The 20,131-nt window shown below is 47.4% G+C and overlaps 1 protein-coding gene across 3 annotated transcripts in view; it reads right to left on the bottom strand.

Moving 5' to 3' along the window:
* The window catches only part of LOC136673449 (zinc finger C3H1 domain-containing protein), a 37,105-nt gene that overhangs the window by 2,043 nt on the left and 14,931 nt on the right, over nt 1–20,131 (bottom strand). Inside the window, exons 10-33 of one of the 3 annotated variants that reach the window (XM_066648919.1) lie at nt 17,300–17,452; nt 16,037–16,174; nt 15,499–15,617; nt 13,839–13,955; nt 13,560–13,734; nt 13,126–13,266; nt 11,768–12,298; nt 11,052–11,161; nt 9,853–9,984; nt 9,645–9,766; nt 9,421–9,522; nt 8,340–8,462; nt 7,821–7,998; nt 7,529–7,715; nt 7,151–7,339; nt 6,047–6,284; nt 5,443–5,548; nt 4,796–4,994; nt 3,830–3,924; nt 3,485–3,595; nt 2,987–3,091; nt 2,562–2,727; nt 1,991–2,091; nt 785–886 (exon numbers count right to left, since the gene is read on the bottom strand). In XM_066648919.1, the coding sequence (XP_066505016.1) occupies nt 785–886; nt 1,991–2,091; nt 2,562–2,727; nt 2,987–3,091; nt 3,485–3,595; nt 3,830–3,924; nt 4,796–4,994; nt 5,443–5,548; nt 6,047–6,284; nt 7,151–7,339; nt 7,529–7,715; nt 7,821–7,998; nt 8,340–8,462; nt 9,421–9,522; nt 9,645–9,766; nt 9,853–9,984; nt 11,052–11,161; nt 11,768–12,298; nt 13,126–13,266; nt 13,560–13,734; nt 13,839–13,955; nt 15,499–15,617; nt 16,037–16,174; nt 17,300–17,452 (3,740 nt within the window). The remainder of the gene's footprint in view (nt 1–784; nt 887–1,990; nt 2,092–2,561; nt 2,728–2,986; nt 3,092–3,484; nt 3,596–3,829; nt 3,925–4,795; nt 4,995–5,442; nt 5,549–6,046; nt 6,285–7,150; nt 7,340–7,528; nt 7,716–7,820; nt 7,999–8,339; nt 8,463–9,420; nt 9,523–9,644; nt 9,767–9,852; nt 9,985–11,051; nt 11,162–11,767; nt 12,299–13,125; nt 13,267–13,559; nt 13,735–13,838; nt 13,956–15,498; nt 15,618–16,036; nt 16,175–17,299; nt 17,453–20,131) is intronic. The other 2 variants (XM_066648920.1, XM_066648922.1) reach the window with 2 other exon arrangements.

The raw sequence follows: 20,131 nt of genomic DNA, 5'->3' as shown, positions 1-20,131 counted from the left end.
GCCATTCACACCACCACTATCCAATCACACACAGCCATTCACACCACCACTATCCAATCACACACAGCCATTCACACCACCACTATCCAATCACACACAGCCATTCACACCACCACTATCCAATCACACACAGCCATTCACACCACCACTATCCAATCACACACAGCCATTCACACCACCACTATCCAATCACAGACAGCCATTCACACCACCACTATCCAATCACAGACAGCCATTCACACCACCATCCAATCACAGACAGCCATTCACACCACCATCCAATCACAGACAGCCATTCACACCACCATCCAATCACAGACAGCCATTCACACCACCATCCAATCACAGACAGCCATTCACACCACCATCCAATCACAGACAGCCATTCACACCACCATCCAATCACAGACAGCCATTCACACCACCATCCAATCACAGACAGCCATTCACACCACCATCCAATCACAGACAGCCATTCACACCACCATCCAATCACACACAGCCATTCACACCACCATCCAATCACAGACAGCCATTCACACCACCATCCAATCACAGACAGCCATTCACACCACCATCCAATCACAGACAGCCATTCACACCACCATCCAATCACACACAGCCATTCACACCACCATCCAATCACACACAGCCATTCACACCACCATCCAATCACACACAGCCATTCACACCACCATCCAATCACACTACAGTGGTAGATTCAGGTCAGGGCCTGGTTAGTGGTGAACGAGGCTCTACCTACAGACAGAATGTGGAGACTTACATCTTCCAGCTGGCCAGACAGTAGGGGGCGCTAGAGCTCAGCATCTTCGTCTGTAACTTCACATGTTCCACATTTCCATCGCTCCACTCCTGCTGCAGCAACCTACACAGCGACAGTTAGCAAGAAGACTGGGAGAGCATCACCCTGCAGCACAAAATATAACCCCCTCCAGCAGAGGGAGCTGACCACTCTCCACAGAAACCACAGAACACACCTCAGCTCACAATAAACACACATCAGCTCACTATACACACACATCAGCTCACTATACACACACATCAGCTCACTATACACACACATCAGCTCACTATACACACACATCAGCTCACTATACACACACATCAGCTCACTATAAACACACATCAGCTCACTATACACACACATCAGCTCACTATACACACACATCAGCTCACTATACACACACATCAGCTCAGACTGAGCCTTGTTCTCACTGCAGGACTCATCTGCTTAGAGCAGTGTTCTCCCCCTGTGTAAACAGCCCCTGTTCAGAACGCCCGCTTTCAGCACCTGTTCCTTTAAATGATAATGAGCCGCTCGCTGTTCACCCCGACCCCGAGCGCACAGCAGTGAGGAGCGAGGAGCAGAAGCTCTGGTTTTTAGCCGTTTTCACTCTGTTCTCTTTCTTCTCCGTTTTTACTCAGTGCTCTTATTTCTCCGCGCTCGTTGTGTCTGTTTTGCTGAGTTTAACCTCGTCTTTGTGCTCTCACATAAACATGGGTTCAGCGCTGTGATTGGACAGACTCAGACGAGGGGGCGGGGCAAGTCTCTGCACTTGACGTCAGAAGCGCAGCAGAACCAGATCCACAGAGTAATGTAAACATGCAACAAACAAGGGGGTTTATCATCATTTGTCCCCTTTAAATATACCTTCATCCACTGAGGGTGCTCAGTGAGCTTGTGAGCAAATGTCACGAGGAAATAAAGCAGATGTAGTCTCTTAAAACTCACAATCTGAACACTCTTAAAAAAACTGATTTAAGAAACACATCATTTATCCTGCAGTGTGAACAAAGCTCAAGCGTCCGCAAACTTTTATCAGTGGACAAGAAAACAAGCGCACTGACACAGGAGACACGGGAGTAAAGGGGAACATTTACGTAGAAAGGTGTGTGTGTGAGAGAGAGAGAGAGAGAGAGAGAGAGAGAGAGAGAGAGAGAGAGAGAGAGAGAGAGAGAGATATCATACCTGAGAGCCAGTTCAATGTTTGTGGGCATCAAGTGTCGGAGTCTCTCCAGAACAGAGGTGTGTAGAGACACAGGGAGAGACCTTAGGAACAACGATACCACCTGGAATACCCACAACAACGGCTTCAGAGGGCAACACACACACACACACACACACACAGGCTGTGTGCATACTCCGAGTGACACATGGAGTCGGCAAAGGGTGTGTGTGGAGTGTGTGAGAGATGTTCGGAGTGTGTATGAGCTGTGTGCGGAGTGTGTATAAGATGTGTGGAGTGTATGAGATGTTCGCGGAGTGTGAGAGAGACATGCGGAGTGTGTATGAGACGTGTGGAGTGTGTATGAATTGTGTGTGGAGTGTGTGAGATTTGGAGTGTGTGTGAGACATGCGGAGTGTGTTGAGCTGTATGCGGAGTGTGAGTGAGATGGGTGGAGTGTGTATGAATTGTGTGCGGAGTGTGTGTGAGACGTGCGGAGTGTATGAGTTATGTGCGGAGTGTGTATCAGACATGCGGAGTGTGTGTGAGACGTACAGAGTGTGATGTACTGTATGGGTGAGAAAGTAGTTTCACCTGGTTGTGGAACTTGTAGGAGCTCCAGTAGGTGGCACTGTTGTACGGTAGTGTGAATCTGCTGGGGACGGTTGCTAGGCAACGGTGCAGCAGGTCGGTAAACATGCGGAGCTCGCGGACCCCCGGCTGGACCCCCGCCACCTTACTGCCAGCAAACAGGAGATAACTGAGGAGAGACGGACAGTGGTCAGTGCAGAGTCTGGCTCCGGCTCTACCTCACTGTGGCTCAGGGTGGACATATGTAAATGAGCTCTGTTCTGTGGGTGGAGCTAACCCTTAGAAGGGGAGGGGCTTCACTGGACATTGTACCTCAATAACGATTCACAGAGGATTGTCTCATAGTTATATAACAGAGAATACTGATTCGGATTAATTTCCGATGAATTCCCCAGCCCTAGCACAGTGTGTTATTTTCTGGTACGTACTCCAGCCACAGCTTCTGTAGGACTTCCAGTTTGTTGACGCTGCCCAGAGCCGCCTCAAACGCTTCCACAGCCTCTCCAACACTGCCCTGTGCAGTCTGCCACACACTGAGAGAGAGAGAGAGAGACAGACAGAGACAAAGAGAGAGACAGACAGAGAGATGAGGGAGACAGACAGACAGAGAGAGAGAAAGACAGAGACAAAGAGAGAGACACAGACAGAGACAGAGAGACAGACAGAGAGACAGACAGACAGACAGAGAGAGACAGACAGACAGAGAGAGAGAGAGGCAGAGAGAGAGAGAGAGAGACAGACAGAACGAAGAGACAGAGAGAAGAGAGAGACAGATAGACAGACAGAGAGAGAGAGAGAGACAGAGAGAGAGACAGACAAACAGACAGACAGACAGGCAGAGAGAGACAGACAGAGATAGAGAGAAAGGAGATTTAGTGATTGCTCATTGGGTTTTGGACTAATTTAACAACTCATCTTTGTCTCACCTGTGCAGAAGGCTGAGATAGGGGAGCTGTTCCTGCAGCTGCTGCTGGAGCTCAGGCCGAACTGTAGGGGGCGCTCTCTGAAAGATCTGCATTGGGAGGCTGAGGAGATGCCTGCAGACGGAGAGAAGACAAGGGGAACTGAGGGGAACTCAGTTATGAACTCTGCCTCTCGTGGCCAAATACAGTCCAACATTAAATGTTTGGCCTGTTGCACAATTTGGGGCTGCTTCTCCCTTTACTAGATACACATGAGTTACTCTGGTGTGTCCAATATGGCGTCTTGTGTACAGTGCTTGGCCCCAGTGGTTTTTCAAGGGGTCTTTAAACTGGGGGTGGAGCTCTTACCTGAGCAGCGCTATGGGAGGGACATCAGCAGGAACAGAGTCACAGAAAGACAACACAAACTTCTCAAACAGCGCTTCTGCCTCACTAAGCTTCTCCTATAAACACACACACACACACACACACACACACACACCTGAGTTCAACAAAATGGAGGTGATATCATATGATTTCATATGGCCACACTATGTTATGTCAAGATAAATAACAAAATAGTTTGTGTAATGGGGCTTTTCCTCTGCAGGGTTCCTACTTGACTGTACTCTTCCCCTCCTCCACCAGGTGAATCAGGTCCTGGTCCTGGTTCTGGAAGCGGGTTCTTGTTTAGTGGCTGTTCTCTCGTGGTTCAGAGCGAGTCGAGTAGGGACTAAACCGTGGCGTGTAAACCTTGCAGAGCGCTGATCGTCCAGAGAGAGTCGTCACTCTACGCCACGCAACGCAGACGACCAGCACCAACTCTCCATCTGTAAAATCTCCAGCTGCAGCAGAGATCACGTTTGTTTTTATCCGACTCACGACGGCAGCTCGTAAAATGACGCCGTGGTCTTTTGAAGAGGTTCAAACGCTCCTCGGATCGGTGGCCGACGAAAGAATCCAGTGAGAGCTGGACGCTGCAACAAGGAAGGAACAAACTCTACTGATCTGTCTGAACTGATGACGGAGCTGTGTTCAGTCCCAAACAACAACAACACGCCGATACACCATGAGTAAACACCGCTTAACGTTACCACCGCCGTTGTTGTGGTCTCCAAAGACCACTGTTCCCCTTAGAGACGGGGTTAGAGACGACACTGATACATTGGTCCAACCAGGGACCAATCAGAGAGTAGAGTCGGTACCTTGCAGGGGAAAAGCACTATATGGCTAACCTGTTTGTGCAAGTGTTTGTAGAATATGGCAGAATATCAGTGTTCTAAACCGTGCGTGTGTGTGTGTGTGTGTGTGTGTGTGTGTGAGAGAGAGTCTCACCTGTGTGTACAGGTGTTTGTACAGGTGGTAGAATATCTCAGCGTTGTTGGGACAGAGTGAATGAGCTCGGAGCCAAACACTATCCGTCTCCTTCACTGCTCCCATCGCCAGGTGCAGTTCACAGAGCATCTCCAGCAGAGGGCAGCATTGAGGACACTCACTCAGTACACGTTCACACACACCAACAGCCTCCTGATGCCTACACACACACACACACACAAACAACAACAACTACATAGTAAACATCATTATTAATCCAAAACCTAAATCACAGGCTGCTGTCAAAAACTCATTCCATAAAAACATCAACTACAATCTCAGAGTCAGTCGGTAGTGTGTGTGTGTTTATGTGTGTGTGTGTGTGTGTGTAATATTATGTGTGTTTGTAGTTGCAGCTCCTGAGGATTCTGTGGGAGATTAAGAGTATAAACATGGTGTTGTGGACACAGGGTGTGTGTGTGTGTGTGTCTCTGTACACATAGGATCCTCACAATGTCTAATGCTTTTTGACTAAACGCTCTGGCAGTGTTTATTTATTGCTTTAGTGGAGTGTTAGGTGTAGTATTGATTATTTCAGTAATCTATATGTCTATGAAAGGTCCTCACAAAGTCTTAGCTGTGTATAAATTAAACTGTGTGTATTTTACCTCCCAAGCAGCCGCAGCAGGTGAACAAGGTTGGTGTGGAGAGACAGGCACGACTGCATTTGTTCAGCTGGAGACACTTGGTCGTCTACACACCGAGAGACAGCGTCTGCAGAACAGCGTTACCATGGAAACATTACACCGAGAACACCCGGAGGTGAGACTCAACCTGAGTTCACACTAGAGGGCGACAAAACTCTCAGGGAGGTCCAGGTGGACAGGTTCAGAGCAGGGGCCTTGGAAAGTGCGTGTCTATGATTGGTCCGAGGATGTGTTAGAACCAATCATTTCAATTTGCTGTGAGTCTGTGTTACAGCTAATTAGCATAAAATGGAGAAAATCTTGTGGCTGCTGGATTAGCGGCAAAGTGTGTTCATTTACAGCTGAAGATATCCGTGTAGTGTCTTGGTAGCCTTCTGTTTACACAAATCACAATCTACTCAAATGACTGGCCACCTTTGTGTCTGTCGCCCTCTAGTGTGAACAGGGAGTGCCGCTGCCACTAGAGACAGTAGTGAAGTCACTGTTAATTTGACTATTATCTGTTCTTCCTCATTCCCCATAAACACAGCGCCCCCTCTTTAACGCAGCTGAGGTGATGTCTCACCATGGAACAGTCCGATGAGGTGGTCCGGGGGTGTGTTTGGTGGGTTTTCGGAGCTCCAGGGCAGGAGGAAGGGCTCCAGACTAACAATTCGGGACGGATTGGAGCTGGTGGGATCATACAGACACGAGGGAAGAAAGCCGAACTCGCACAGGTGAATGTAACACAGCCAGGCGACACTGCGGTGGGACAGAGTCAGAGCCCCTGATACACTCCGGTCCTCAACAGACACCAGAGCCTTCTGCACACACACACACACGTAAATTAGTCAGGAGAGTTATTATGTCGTAATATTGTTATAGCATCTCAGCAACGTTTCATGTGTAGATACTTGTGTGTGTGTGTGTGTATAACTGTAGTATAGTGTGTGTGTGTGCGTATGTATGTATGTATGAATATATATATATATATATATATGTGTATGTGTAACCGTAGTAAAGTGTGTGTATGTATATACCTGTAGTATTGTGTGTGTGTGTGTGTGTGTATACGTGTGTATACCTGTAGTATTTTGTGTGTGTGTATATACCTGTAGTATGTTGTGTGTGTATTTCTGTAGTACAGTGTGTGTGTGTGTGTATACCTGTAGTGTTTTGTGTGTGTGTATTCCTGTAGTACAGTGTGTGTATACATGTGTGTGTGTAACTGTAGTATAGTGTGTGTGTGTGTATACCTGTAGTATTTAGTGTGTGTGTGTGTATACCTGTAGTATTTAGTGTGTGTGTGTATATACCTGTAGTATTGTGTGTGTATATACCTGTAGTATTGTGTGTGTGTGTGCGTATACCTGTAGCATTGTGTGTGTGTATATACCTGTAGCATTATGTGTGTGTGTATATACCTGTAGCATTATGTGTGTGTGTATATACCTGTAGCATTATGTGTGTGTATATACCTGTAGCATTATGTGTGTGTGTATATACCTGTAGCATTATGTGTGTGTGTGTGTGTATACCTGTAGCATTATGTGTGTGTGTGTATACCTGTAGTATTGTATGTCTGTGTGCGTATACCTGTAGCATTGTGTGTGTGTGTGTATATACCTGTAGTATTGTATGTGTGTGTGTATATACCTGTAGTATTTAGTGTGTGTGTGTGTATATATACCTGTAGTATGGCGCGAGCATTGTGTACTCTGCCCGTAAACACACTGAGCTGTGTTCGGTACAGCAATGTCTCCAGCAGCCAGAAGGATCTCTCGTCCTCTCTGTCGCCCCCTGAAGGCTCCAGCAGGAACTGAATCATGCTGTTACACACAGAGTCCTTCCCCTCGAATGTGCTCTCAGTGTTCAGATACTGAGGGAACACACACACACACACACACACACACACACACACACACACACACACACACACACACACACACACACACACACACACACACACACACACACACACACACGTAACTCAATAGTATCAGGTGAAATCTGAGGCTGAACACTGAGGGTAAAGATGTGTTTATGATTTCAGGTGATTAATGATTACCGTCCACCACACTTGATAATGCGGCGCATGTTCCACGGCCATCTCACACATCTCCTGAACCTCGTCCTTACTGCCGCGGCGACAGAACAGAGACAGGTAATGACACCACACCTCCACGTCCTCGCGGTTATCCTCCAGAGCGCGGGACAGTGTGTTTAACGCAGCGTCCAGACACTCACTCGTACTGCTGCACAGAAAAAAACGTATTTATCCACGGTCATGTCAGAGACTTACGAGCAGCGAGTGTGTCACTGCTGTAACCTTCGTACACCAGTAACGCAGCGTCTCTTACGTGTCTTTCTGGCTGAGGTATTTGTAGGCGAGTTTGATCCACAGCTGAACGTCCCGGGGACTCTCCAGGACGCTGTACTCCAGGTTCGAGATGTCATCAGTTTCACTGTCAAAATACCGCTTATCGTCCTGAGTCACACACACATCCCAAACTGACCAGCACTCCAGGATACGGCCGTCTGCCCAAACACAGTGAGAGGGAGAGAGTGTGTGTGAGAGAGAGAGCAAGAGTGTGAGAGAGAGAGAGAGAATGAAAGGGAGAGTGAGTGAGTGAGACAGAGAGAGTGAGAGAGAGTGTGTGAGAAACAGCGAGAGAGAGAGAGAGAATGAAAGGGAGAGTGAGTGAGTGAGAGAGAGTGTGTGAGAAACAGCGAGAGAGAGAGAGAGTGAGAGAGAGCATGAGAGAGAGAGAGAGAGAGAATGAAAGGGAGAGAGAGAGAGAATGAAAGGGAGAGTGAGTGAGAGAGTGAGACAGAGAGTGTGTGAGAGAGAGCGTGTGTGTGTGTGTGAGTGAGTGTACCGGTGTGTGTCGGAGCAGGGACAGTAACACTGTTCTCCTCTTCACTCTCTCCAGGTTCGTGCTGAACTCTCTGAGGCTCCGGCCTCCATTTCCTCTTCTCCTTACAGGTGGTGAAGGGGGGCACTGCAGAAACAAAGACCAACGTAAAAAACCACACACTTATAATTTTATATAATATCAGAGATGCGTGACGATGTCAGAAACATAGCGCTGTCAGCGGACATCGGTTTAAATCAGCATTAGACGGACGTGCAGGAATCAGACACACATTTAATGCTCTGTTTGATTTAATTCCAGAGTGTTTTGACAACACTGCACTAAAATTAGTTTTATTCATTTCAGTACATATTTAAGCCTGTAGATAAAGGTCTCCCTGTGAAGGACTGGCGCGAAAAAAAAAAAAAAAAAAAAAAAAAGATAAATCTGTGCTGTATCCCCCAAGATTCTGGAATCTGGAAAAAATATATACTGTATTTTAATGAACGAGAGCGCCGAACGCGAGTGCAGAACAAGACCGCCGAACGCGAGTGCAGAACAAGACCGCTGAACAAGAGCGCCGAGCGACAAAAGACTGAAGAACGAGTGATGGACGAGAGCGATGGGACAGAGAATGTTCTAAAGCGGGTTCCTGACCAATCACACAGCAGTGATTAAACACAGATGAATAACGCAACACTAAACCTACTACTGAATTATTCAGCCCTGCGCTAAGAGTTCAGCAGCCAATCCAGACCCTCTCTGTGGAACCAAACCTTAAACAGAGCCACCGTTTTTATTTCACCGAGCATCCGGACCGCTTCAGAACCTCGATCACCATCAAACACAGGTCAGTAATGTATATAGTGTAAACATTACACATATATAATGTGTATATAGTTACTATGGTTTTTTCGGCACGGACCAATTAAAGCTGCTCTTAATGAATCTGAATTCATCAATAATCTGTTCTGATCTAATCCAACCGCCCCTGCTCCGTCAAAAACATCAGACGCCACACCTCTCTCTGTGAAAAACGGAAGGATGTGATTCACAACTCCACACACTGACCTCTACTCTGGCTCCGTGCCGAGAGGGAACTCACCGTGCCGTAAACTTTCGTTGACTTTGCTGACGAGCAGAACGGCCTTCTGGTCCGTCCCCATCCGATCTTTATTGGCACCAAACAACTTCTTGATGTATTTTTCTGTGGAGAAGAAAAGAACGTAATGAAAACACAGGAGCAGTCAAACAGCCGGCTGAAACGCACTCGCTAAAACGACCTGCTCCTCCTATTCCACTCTTTAGATAAGACTTTGGAGGCGGCACCTGTGGCTTGGCTGATCTCGCCGGTGGAGCTGTCGTCTGAGCAGCCGATCAGAGGCAGGCTGTAAGAGAGAATGTCCTGGAACAGCTGGTTTCCGTTTAGGGTGCAGTTCCTCATGTGCTGCCTGAAACACAGACCCAACGTTACGTCAGAGTCACAGCCACAGATCACTTTTAAACTTCGAGGGATAATCACTCAGCGAATATTCACCACTGGCAGTCGTCGTCGTTGCAGGTCCCCGTCAGGTCGAAGCGACAGAAACACTTCCTGGGCTCGATGACGTTGCTGTAGGTGATGGAGCTGAGCGAGAGCTTCTCCTTGGTGCGGAAATACGGACTGAACCTGGAACATTCAGGCAGAGTTACAGCTTAGAAAACACATTCTCTCAGAAATTACAGCACTTTTCCACCACCGAGGAACCAGAACCATTCGGCCCGTTTCCACTGACAGAAACTGGTTCGCGACTCAGAAAAGTTTGTTCCCAGCTGGGACCAAAGAGTAGGTTGTTAAGCACAAAGTCTCGTGGTCCGTGGGCGTGTGGAGGGTCAGTTCAGGAAAGAGTTCAGACCCTCATACTGTGTTATCCTCCAGTGGAGCTGGACACGGTCATTTACACCGTTTCATATAAAGAAATAATAGGAAATAAAGCAGGAACATGCTCCGTTTGTGTGTGTTTCTGGGGCTGTGTTTGGCGCGACACCGTGAGCGTTGGTCAGAGCCTCGACATTTACAGTGTCATATCTCACTCTGATCTGCCTCCACGGTGAACACAGAATAAACAATGACCCTATCATGACTCTGACAGTTTATCTGTGGCTCTAGAGCTGTATTCAAACACAGCAGCGCCCCCCGCTGGCAACGTATCTTTGGTTCCCCTCTAAACGTATAGAAACGTAGGCCGCTTCACTGGAAAGAACCAAGGTTCCAAGAATCAGGAACGAAACTGGTTCAAGAACCAGAGTTCTTTTGGTGGAAAAGCGCTATACGTCTACAGCTAATCCAGGCCAGAGCCGGGCCAGAGTAAAGGCAGTAGAGGGGCTGCAGAGTGAAAGCACGTAGGAATAATAGCCCTGGGTGTACTCAAGAGGGCCACTGTTTACTTCACTAATGTACAGCTGAGTGTGGGCTGTGGTGGGACTATTAGGCTGTACAGGGGCAGGGACAGGAATGACGCAGCTATGACTTAAACGCAATAACTCAAGCAGCCACATGATTTACCCTCATCCCTGATCGACTGGTTGGTGACCACTGCTTTAGAGGCTCTTTAATCATCACCAGCAGCTGACACTAAAGCCCACCCTAAACCACACGCTGAGAGCAGTGCGTGAAAACTAGTGACACACAGAATTTCAGTCGCACCACGGTCACCACTCAGATGCCTTTCTCCCCAGTGACGCTGCACCCCTCACCTGTAGGACTTGAACAGTAACAGTGGACTGCGATAAGGTCCGAAAGAAACCGGTTTCATTTCCGTTCGCGTCTGCTGAACCGCCATCGGGTCAAAGTCCACCTGAATCACCTGCACAAACACGGAGAAACAACTCAGACACACAGAAGAAACACTTTCACAAAACACACTTACGAGGTTTCTGACTCCAGCTGCAGCCTGAATTCTGTTCAGTCTTTTAGTCAACTTTGGTTTTAGAGAACATTTAAAACACTGCAAAGGCAGAAGACAATGTGGGGATGATGGCCTAATAAAAGCAGGAAGACTACCCTGTGGCTTTCTATTCCAGCGACTGGGAAAGATTGAGCACCTCTGGAGTGTGGAGGAGCTAAGAGCAGCAGACTGGAGGACCTTACGGCTCATGAGGCTGAACAGCAGCGTCCAATAGTAGCCCAGACCTGCTGTTGGAGGCTTTCTTCCCCATTTCTCCGTTTTTACTCAGTGCTCTTATTTCTCCGCGCTCGTTGTGTCTGTTTTGCTGAGTTTAACCTCGTCTTTGCGCTCTCACATAAGCACGGGTCCAGCGCTGTGATTGGACAGACTCAGACGAGGGGGCGGGGCCATTCTAAAGTCTCTGCACTTGACGTCAGAAGCGGAGCAGAATCAGAACGGCTCGTTTTATCCTGTGTTTTCAGTCTTAGAGCACACAGAAAACTACTTAAGTGAGTAAATACTTGCCCTCTCAGTAGGTTGGATGTCTGCCAGTGCGCCCCCTACTGAGCGCAGTTCGTGCTGCAGTGTCTCAGCCAGTGTTTTGGAGTGTAGGTCGTCAGTGTTGAGCCCCAGCAGCAGGAGCTCTGGAGGCGCGGCCCCGGAGCCGACAGGGTCGTGTTTGGTGGGTGTCGACTGGGCAACGGGTGTGGTAAGAGTTTCTAGGTGACTCAGTTTGGGTTTGGTGAAGGAGCCGGACTCTCTGAAGGAGCGGCGCCGGGCTCCGGTGGCCCCTGCGGGCTGGTGCTCCTCCTCCTCAGGGTCCGGCTCTGGGTCTCCGCTGGGCAGCGTTAGCTTGTCCTGGGTGAGGTCGTGAAGGCTGGGCTGAGGGACCTGGTACGGGCTCCCGGGGGCCTGTGCCTGCCTTAGAGCCTGAGCCTCCTTCAGCATCTGGATCTTCAGAGCGTACTCGCTCTCCAGCTGCTGCAGACGTTTCTTCTGGGTGATCAGCTCGAGGTAGTGAGGGTCAGAAGCATCCAGGCGCCGCCGCTTACTGGGCTGAGGGAGACGGAACACGACGAGATTAGCAGGACGTTTATGTATACATATAGGAACTGAAAATGTCTGATCGGTGCAGCCGGTGCAGATCGGTGTTGAAGGTGCTGGTGTTACTTCGATAGCTGAGAGAAAGTATTGCTGTTTGTGTTGATGATGGTGTTGTTGAGGTGTGTGTTACTCACTGAGAGCTAATGGTGCTTTTCCACTGCATGGAAGCTACACGACTCGACTAGGCTAGGCTCTAAATGTGAAGCTTTAGCTTTTGGCAACTAACCTCTTCTTCTAGTTTAAGGACGTTTCAGGAAATCAGTGACAAGGGGAATCATGGTAAACTCAGATGCTGTGCTCAGTTTCTCTCTGGTCTGAGGGTGGTGGAGCGGGTGGATATCGTTGTCTGTGGATGCTCTAATGTCTGTGTTCCCTCTGGTTTCCCTCCTTCAGTCTGTTACAGTCAGATCTAATGAATATTCACATCCGCACTCAACCAAGCTTCTCTTTAACTGCTTCTCTTTACTCTTTTCTGAGAAAATGACGGCCCACTGACGGATGATTGTCGGTCCAGACCCGACTGACTTCACCACCGCCGTTGTTGTGATTTTCAAAGCCGGAGGTTCCCGTTAGAGACGCGGTTCTGCTACATCGCTGGCTCAGTTTCATGGGGGGAGTTGTGCTTGTGAGAAAGTGACCAATGAAAAGCGAGTCGAGCCGTGCTGATCCGTTCACATGCAGTCGAAAAGCACCATAAGAGACTGTTGTTGTTGTTGTTTGTGTTACTCACTGACAGCTGAGAGACTGTTGTTGTTGTTGTTGTTGTTTGTGTTACTCACTGACAGCTGAGAGACTGTGTTGTTGTTGGGGTTGTGTTTGTAATTGACCCTTGTAGCTCCTGCTTGTGCTAAGAGCATCTCTTTCTCCAGTCGCAGGGCCTGGTGTTGTTTTAGAGCCACACGGTGCTGAACACGGTGAACCTACAGCAACACACACACACACACACAAACACACACACACACACACTTAAGACCTCGGGAACTCCAGTCCGTTTACATTTTACCACATTTTCCACTCCAAAAACAACACTATGTAATTAGAGATGCAGCGATACGATTACCAATAATTAGCACCTTAACAATTAGCCGATATCGATATTAATAACAGATAATACACACACAGGAGAGTCCTTCTCTTCTGTATTTGTACATTTCTCTATTTATCCACTTTATCTTTAAAGACCTGCAGATTTGTAAAAGCCTCGTGCAGTCACCTGTTCTTGCAGCTTCTTCAGCAGCAGGCGGTTGGCGCTCACGACTCTTTCAGACGCCAGCAGCTGCTCTTTCAGTCTGTACACCTTGGCCTCGGCCGCTTTCAGAGACTCCTTCTTCCTGAGCTCCTGCTGACGGAGGTGTTCCAGCAGAGCCCGGTCCTTCTCCAGCTGAGCACTGCACCCCAACACAAACAGTTCAGTCAGCACTACACTCCCCCCGCGTCAAAACAGGACGGTCCCAACCCGATCATAACCAAGAGCGGAAGGGCAGGGACTGACCAATGTTTGCTGAATTTTTCCTCAGCCTCGCTGAGCTGAAGTCCAGCGGCGTCCACTTCAGAGCCCACAGCGGTGTACGGGGTAGGGTCTGACCTCACCACGAGCTGCTTCTCACGACTGCACACAGCAGAGCCGAAAGAAAGCAGAATCAACTTTAAACTTCACCTACATTAAAGGAACACTATGTGGTAGGGCTAGCGCCTGCTAACTTTAGCCTGATTATCTCAGTTTTTAGCATTGGACATGGATTCTTGTAATAAGTTGCTATGGTTATAGCTAGTGCACCACCAAAGTTACACTTTACGGTTGTAATTACACGGTGCAGTGTGTGTTATGAGCGATATATGGGTTTTATAATGTAGTCAACATTAGTTTGATTACACACATAACCCCGGCTCAACATCAGACGAAGCCTGGAGAGCCGTCCACAACGAATGTAAACATCACTCTGTGTGTGTGTGTGTGTGTGTGAGTGAGAGAGAGAGAGAGAGAGAGAGACAAACAGACAGACAGACAGAGAGGTGTGTGAGACTCGATTTCACGACAGTACTGTAAATGTGAAACTATGTTCAGTAGCAGGTAGGGGGAGCTCAGGAGACAAAAAATTAATTAATTGTCTGTAACTCTTATCGAGTTCAGGGCGGCGGTGGAGTCGGAGCCTACCCAGAATCACTGGGCGCAAGGGAGGAATACACCCTGGAGGGGGTGCCAGTCCTTCACAGGGCGACACACACTCACACATTCACACCTACGGACACTTTTGAATCTCCAATCCACCTACTAACGTGTGTTTTTGGAGCGTGGGAGGAAACCAGAAAACCCGGAGGAAACCCGCAGACACAGGGAGAACACACCACACTCCTCACAGACAGTCACCCAGAGGAAACCCACGCAGACACAGAGAGAACACACCACACTCCTCACAGACAGTCACCCGGAGGAAACCCACGCAGACACAGAGAGAACACACCACACTCCTCACAGACAGTCACCCGGAGGAAACCCACGCAGACACAGAGAGAACACACCACACTCCTCACAGACAGTCACCCGGAGGAAACCCACGCAGACACAGAGAGAACACACCACACTCCTCACAGACAGTCACCCGGAGGAAACCCACGCAGACACAGAGAGAACACACCACACTCCTCACAGACAGTCACCCGGAGGAAACCCACGCAGACACAGAGAAAACACACCACACTCCTCACAGACAGTCACCCGGAGGAAACCCACGGCGCCTTACTGCTGGATATTTAATTTTGTTTACTGTTAGTAACTTTAATGCATTTGTTGTAGGGGCCTAACTGAGCTGGAAAGTTAATCTCCAAGCGCAATCCCTCAGAAATAGAGTAAATTTTACAGCAAATGTCCACCTTTCACAAGTCCATCGTAGCCTGCAAAACCAGAGCATTAACGACGGCCTGAGCCGAGCTGTCATCTCCAGAAAGCTTCAGTCTTACAGCGAGTAGAGGACGTTACATTCAGTAGCTTTGATTTAACATGGAATTTGTGGAAAACTGATGGGAATCCTTGGGAATTAATTTCAGTGTCTAGTCAGAAGACACTCAGCAGTGCTTTTCAGATCCACATTAAACTATAAACACACTCTGGACTTCATGAACAAACTAAGAACTCAGACATTAACGAGCCTCACCTGCCGAACTCCTCTCTCAGGACACGGTGCTCCACCTTCTTGGCCTCAGGCATGGATTCAGGAGTCCGGAGAGGGTTATTCTCCTTCTCTGAAGCTGGAACAGACCTGGGTTTGGCCGCCTTTGGTCCACAAACACAAAACAAGCAAACACCATAAGCAGCAGATTTAATTATTCTGACAACTCTCTGACTGCAGAATCCTACACTTCTCTGGCGTCACCAGCGTCACTTGGCGACACATGGGTCGGCAGCGCTGGACTGAACCCCATCACCAAGCAAACCTCGTTCTTTAACGTCACCCAGTGTCACCGACTCTCAATGAAAACGAATGGCTTCTGCAAATGATCTTTAAAAGCCTAATACACCATCCAGCATTAATCTGTGTCCTTATCTCTGGGTTTAATATCAAAAGATTGACCTAAATAAGGCCACAACTCTGAAAATGATCAGGAATCCACACCAGTGTTCAGTTAGAAATAAGAGCATTTAGGAAACAGATACCACAGTCACGACTGAACACGCGAGCCCTGTCCTCTCACCTCCACGGTCCTGCGAGCCTCTTTAATCATAGACTCCAGTCCCCCGAAGACGCTGGGAACCGAGCTGGACGCCTCGCCCTCAGAGTCGCTGTCGTCAGAGTCGTTCAGACGCACCACCACAGCCTTGTGTCGCGGCAGCTGGAGGACGCAGCACAGCACAGCGGTCAGAGAGAGGAGAAACACCATGCAACAAACACACACCGCACTGAATATTACAGGACATTTAAGAGTGACCATACTATTCCTTTTAATGGAGAGTTTAACCAGAGGTTCAACAGCCAATCAGGTTCCAGCATACAGACCTTGACTGGTTCTGATTGGAGCATGTCAGATTCATTAACAACACACCCTCAGCGCTCAGGACCCCCACAGAGCAGGTGTGATGTGGTGGTGGATCATTCTCAGCGCTGCAGTGACACTGACGTGGTGGTGGTGTGTTAGTGTGTGTTGTGCTGGTGTAGAGTGGATCAGACACAGCAGCGCTGCTGGAGTTTTTAAACCCTTCAGTGTCACTGCTGGACTTACAAGAAATATTCACTTCACCAATAAAGGCCAGTGCAGAGTCTGAAACCGACAGACGCTGCGTCAGGTTTTGAATTAGAACCTGTTCTATTTTCTGCACTTTACAGATGCGTTAATCTCAGGCCGACCAACCAGAGCGCTGTTGTCATGGTTACAGACCAAACAAAATAGCAGGAAGATGGCGGCTGAACAGCTCGTCTTGTTCGTACCAGAACACGAAGCTTAAAGAACAAGCAGTTGGCGGTTAAAGAAAACGTCATTTTTGATTTAATGAGAGGAAACACTGCTGAACTCCCGTGTTGTTCTGGAGCCTGAGGGGTTAAGAGAGTGTCGTTTAGTTGCAGTGTTTAGAGTAAAATGATAAAATCAACATCGCTCCGTCTCAGCGAATCCATTTATTCCTCATCCAGCGATTTCCTGTGATTTCAGAGCGTTGAGACTTGGTGTGAGCGTTCCACTACGTTAAAAATGACATTTTTTTGCACGAAGAAAACAGTACTCTGTGTGAATGGCATTGACACCTGCTCTGTGGGGGTCCTGAGGGGGTCCTGACCACTGAAGAGTGTAGAAATAAGGAGGCAATGTTACGGCTGATTCTTAATATTGATAATAAACAAAGACTATTCCTGCGTTTCAACTTCTCACAACACCTTTTATAAATAAACAGTTAACGACTTTATTTTCACGACACTCCTTTGACCTGCAATGATCTGTAAAAGTGAGAGTGTTGTGGAGACGCACCACCAGCGGCACTCTGTGGGCTTGGGGTCCGCGGGTAAATTTATTCGGACGAGTCTGGGATGTGATGCTAATGGAAGTTGCGGAGCTCTTAGCTGTGGGTGGAGCCAAAGATCTTGCAGCAGGAGACGGCGGACCGCTGTTGCTGGAGGTGTCCTGAAAAAGAGAGAAACGTCAAATAAATACATAAATCAAACAACGAGAGCGAAGTGTTAAAGAGCAGAGACGGCGGGAGGGAATCGAGATCTGACACAAACACATCAAACCTGGCTCTCCATCAGAGCCTTGGATCCTCGTAGTGTTAGACCGTGCCATAAAAAATGTGCTCCTTAAGCTACCTGACACAAGTGATGGACGACATTTTTCATGTCGTCTCTGTAAACGGTATTACCAGGGAGTGGAGGGTTTTCGGCGCTGTGCAGTTCAGCTCAGCCCCGACAGTGCACACTTACACACACACGTTTCTGAGAGAGTAGATTTCAGCGCCTGCTGCTGGAGGAACAGAACAGTTGTAAATAAATGAAATAATCACCTCTCCTTTTTTTAACATTCCATTTGCTGAGCTGGAGCCTATTACTTTCAAAAGTCCCTTCCTTTCCACGTAACCATAATTACCTACGGACGCTACACGGTTCATCAAATCAGTGCTTGCAAGACTCCGGTACCACTTTAGAATAAGACTACACTTATAAAGGTTTATAAAAGGTTTATAATTGGTTAATTTGGTTGTAAATGCCTTAAAAAGTCATCAATATTCAGTTATAACACACAGATAAAATAGTGAACCCACCTCCATCTACAGTTCAACATCAGATCTTGCCGAATACAACACTCTCTTCTCCACTTTTAAAAGGCGTTTACAAACATTAATAACCAAGTAATAAACAGATTTTTAAACCATTTATAAGTGTAGTTATATTTTAAAGTGGTACCAACACTATTAGCCTTAGTTTATACATTTTTTAAAAATGTTTCAAGGCGAGGGGCGTCACGTGACCGCTCCGTTTAACTTTTATTTTTGTTACTATCCTCGTTAAAATTGTTGTGAACACAAATTAGTTGATATTTATGTGATTTGAAATGTCAGAGAGTCAGGAGACATGAGATTTTCCGGGGGGCTAAACATGAAGCACCTCGGACACCATTAGCATTAGCATCTCAAGAGGGACCTGCTGTCTGAAATACGTGCGCTCGGCTCTGGATTGGACACGCGCCTGGACACTATAACTCCTAGTCTCTCCTCGCTGTGTGCAGCTTTCACTACACTGTCCAAAGCAGAGGGCCGGGTCTCTGTTGTAGAGGACCTTACAGCCTCTCACTGCAACCAGCTGGTTACGCTGGAGAAGAAGGTTCAGCAGCTTCAGTCTAATAGGGTACGATGATCCCAGGCGAGAGCTAAACTTAATCTGAACCACACGAATCACATAAAATTACTCAGTTATTCAAAACAGAAGGTTAAGAATTTGGCAGCGAATCGAGTCGTCTTCTTTCACACCAGTTACAGAAAGAACAGAATGAAAGAGCTGTTAAATCTTTAAAACATTCAGATGGTTCTGTTTCATACGAATCAGTCCCTTTCTGAACCAGAGAATATCGCATCAGAGACGGATATTTTGTCATTTCTTAATAAACGACCTCTTCCTGCCGTATCAGAGGGTGATTTAAATGCTATGTTCTCTCCTGAAGAGGTCTTCCAACCATTGCAAGCCATGCCTTGTAATAAACCCCCTGGTCCTGACGGCTTTTTAAACATTTCTGCCTGAACTTCATCTAATTTTACCTGTTTTTCATGATTTGCTTGAACACGGTTCGGTGCCTGAAACTTGGAAAATGGCAACACTTTGCTTGATTCTGAAAAAGGGTAAAGGCCCTCAGGACTGTGCTCTTACAGACGATACGAAACCTTAGCTAAGGCACTCGCCCGTAGATTGGAGGAGTAATTAAACCTGAACAAACTGGCTTCGTGACACTGAGGGATGCCTCTGACACTACACACCGGCTACTAAACATTGTGGACTGTTTCCACTGTATTTCTCTTTTATTTTCAGTAACGCTACATGTATTTTTTTTACTAATTTGAGAGTGTTGTAAGCATAGATCAGTGCAATGGAATGCATTAATTGCTTTTCCATTATTTTTAAACGGGGAAAATTGACCCGAGAAACGAACCGGGTCACGAAACGGATCAAGATCGTAGGTAGAGGTTCCACTGTAATATGACGTCAAATGAATCCCCGTCTTCTGTCCTAAACTTAAAGAATATTTGGGAGAAAGGTTTAGAAATGGAATTTGATCAAGTTTCTGTGGATTCTGTTTGTTTCCTCAGTGTACTTCTATCGGTAAATGCTTGGACTAAACTTGAAGATCATACACAGGATCTATTTAACACCAGTACAGACCCAGAGAGATCTGATTTGTGTGTCTAATGTCAGGCACGTTTATGCCCCTCATTATATTTGTTGAATGCCCATCTGATTGATGATGTCTCTGAGTTTCAGTTCAGACAGGTGTTTGTTTTATTGGCTTTTATACTTTGGTCTTCTCAGAGAGTTCCATCATTGTCCTCACGGCTCTCAGCTGAGGCCCCTCCTTCCCCTCGAGAAGCGAACCTATGACCTCCAGCAGAGGTCAGAGAGATACGGTCCCCTACGTGGACCCACCTGGAGCATCCTGGATAGAGTACTTTAGACACTGTTTCTGTTCCTTTCATTTATTTATTTATTATTTTAAGTGAAAATACAGAGGCATTTAAAATGTGCTTGTGTTCTTGTGGCTCAGGTGTGTATCTCTGAACATTAAAACATGCCGAAAAGTCAGAAAATAAAAAAGTTTCAA

Source organism: Hoplias malabaricus, chromosome 17, assembly GCF_029633855.1.
Source record: "Hoplias malabaricus isolate fHopMal1 chromosome 17, fHopMal1.hap1, whole genome shotgun sequence".
Taxonomy (NCBI): domain Eukaryota; kingdom Metazoa; phylum Chordata; class Actinopteri; order Characiformes; family Erythrinidae; genus Hoplias; species Hoplias malabaricus.
Note: the sequence above shows the minus strand (reverse complement) of the source record. Positions and strands in the feature narration are given on the sequence as shown.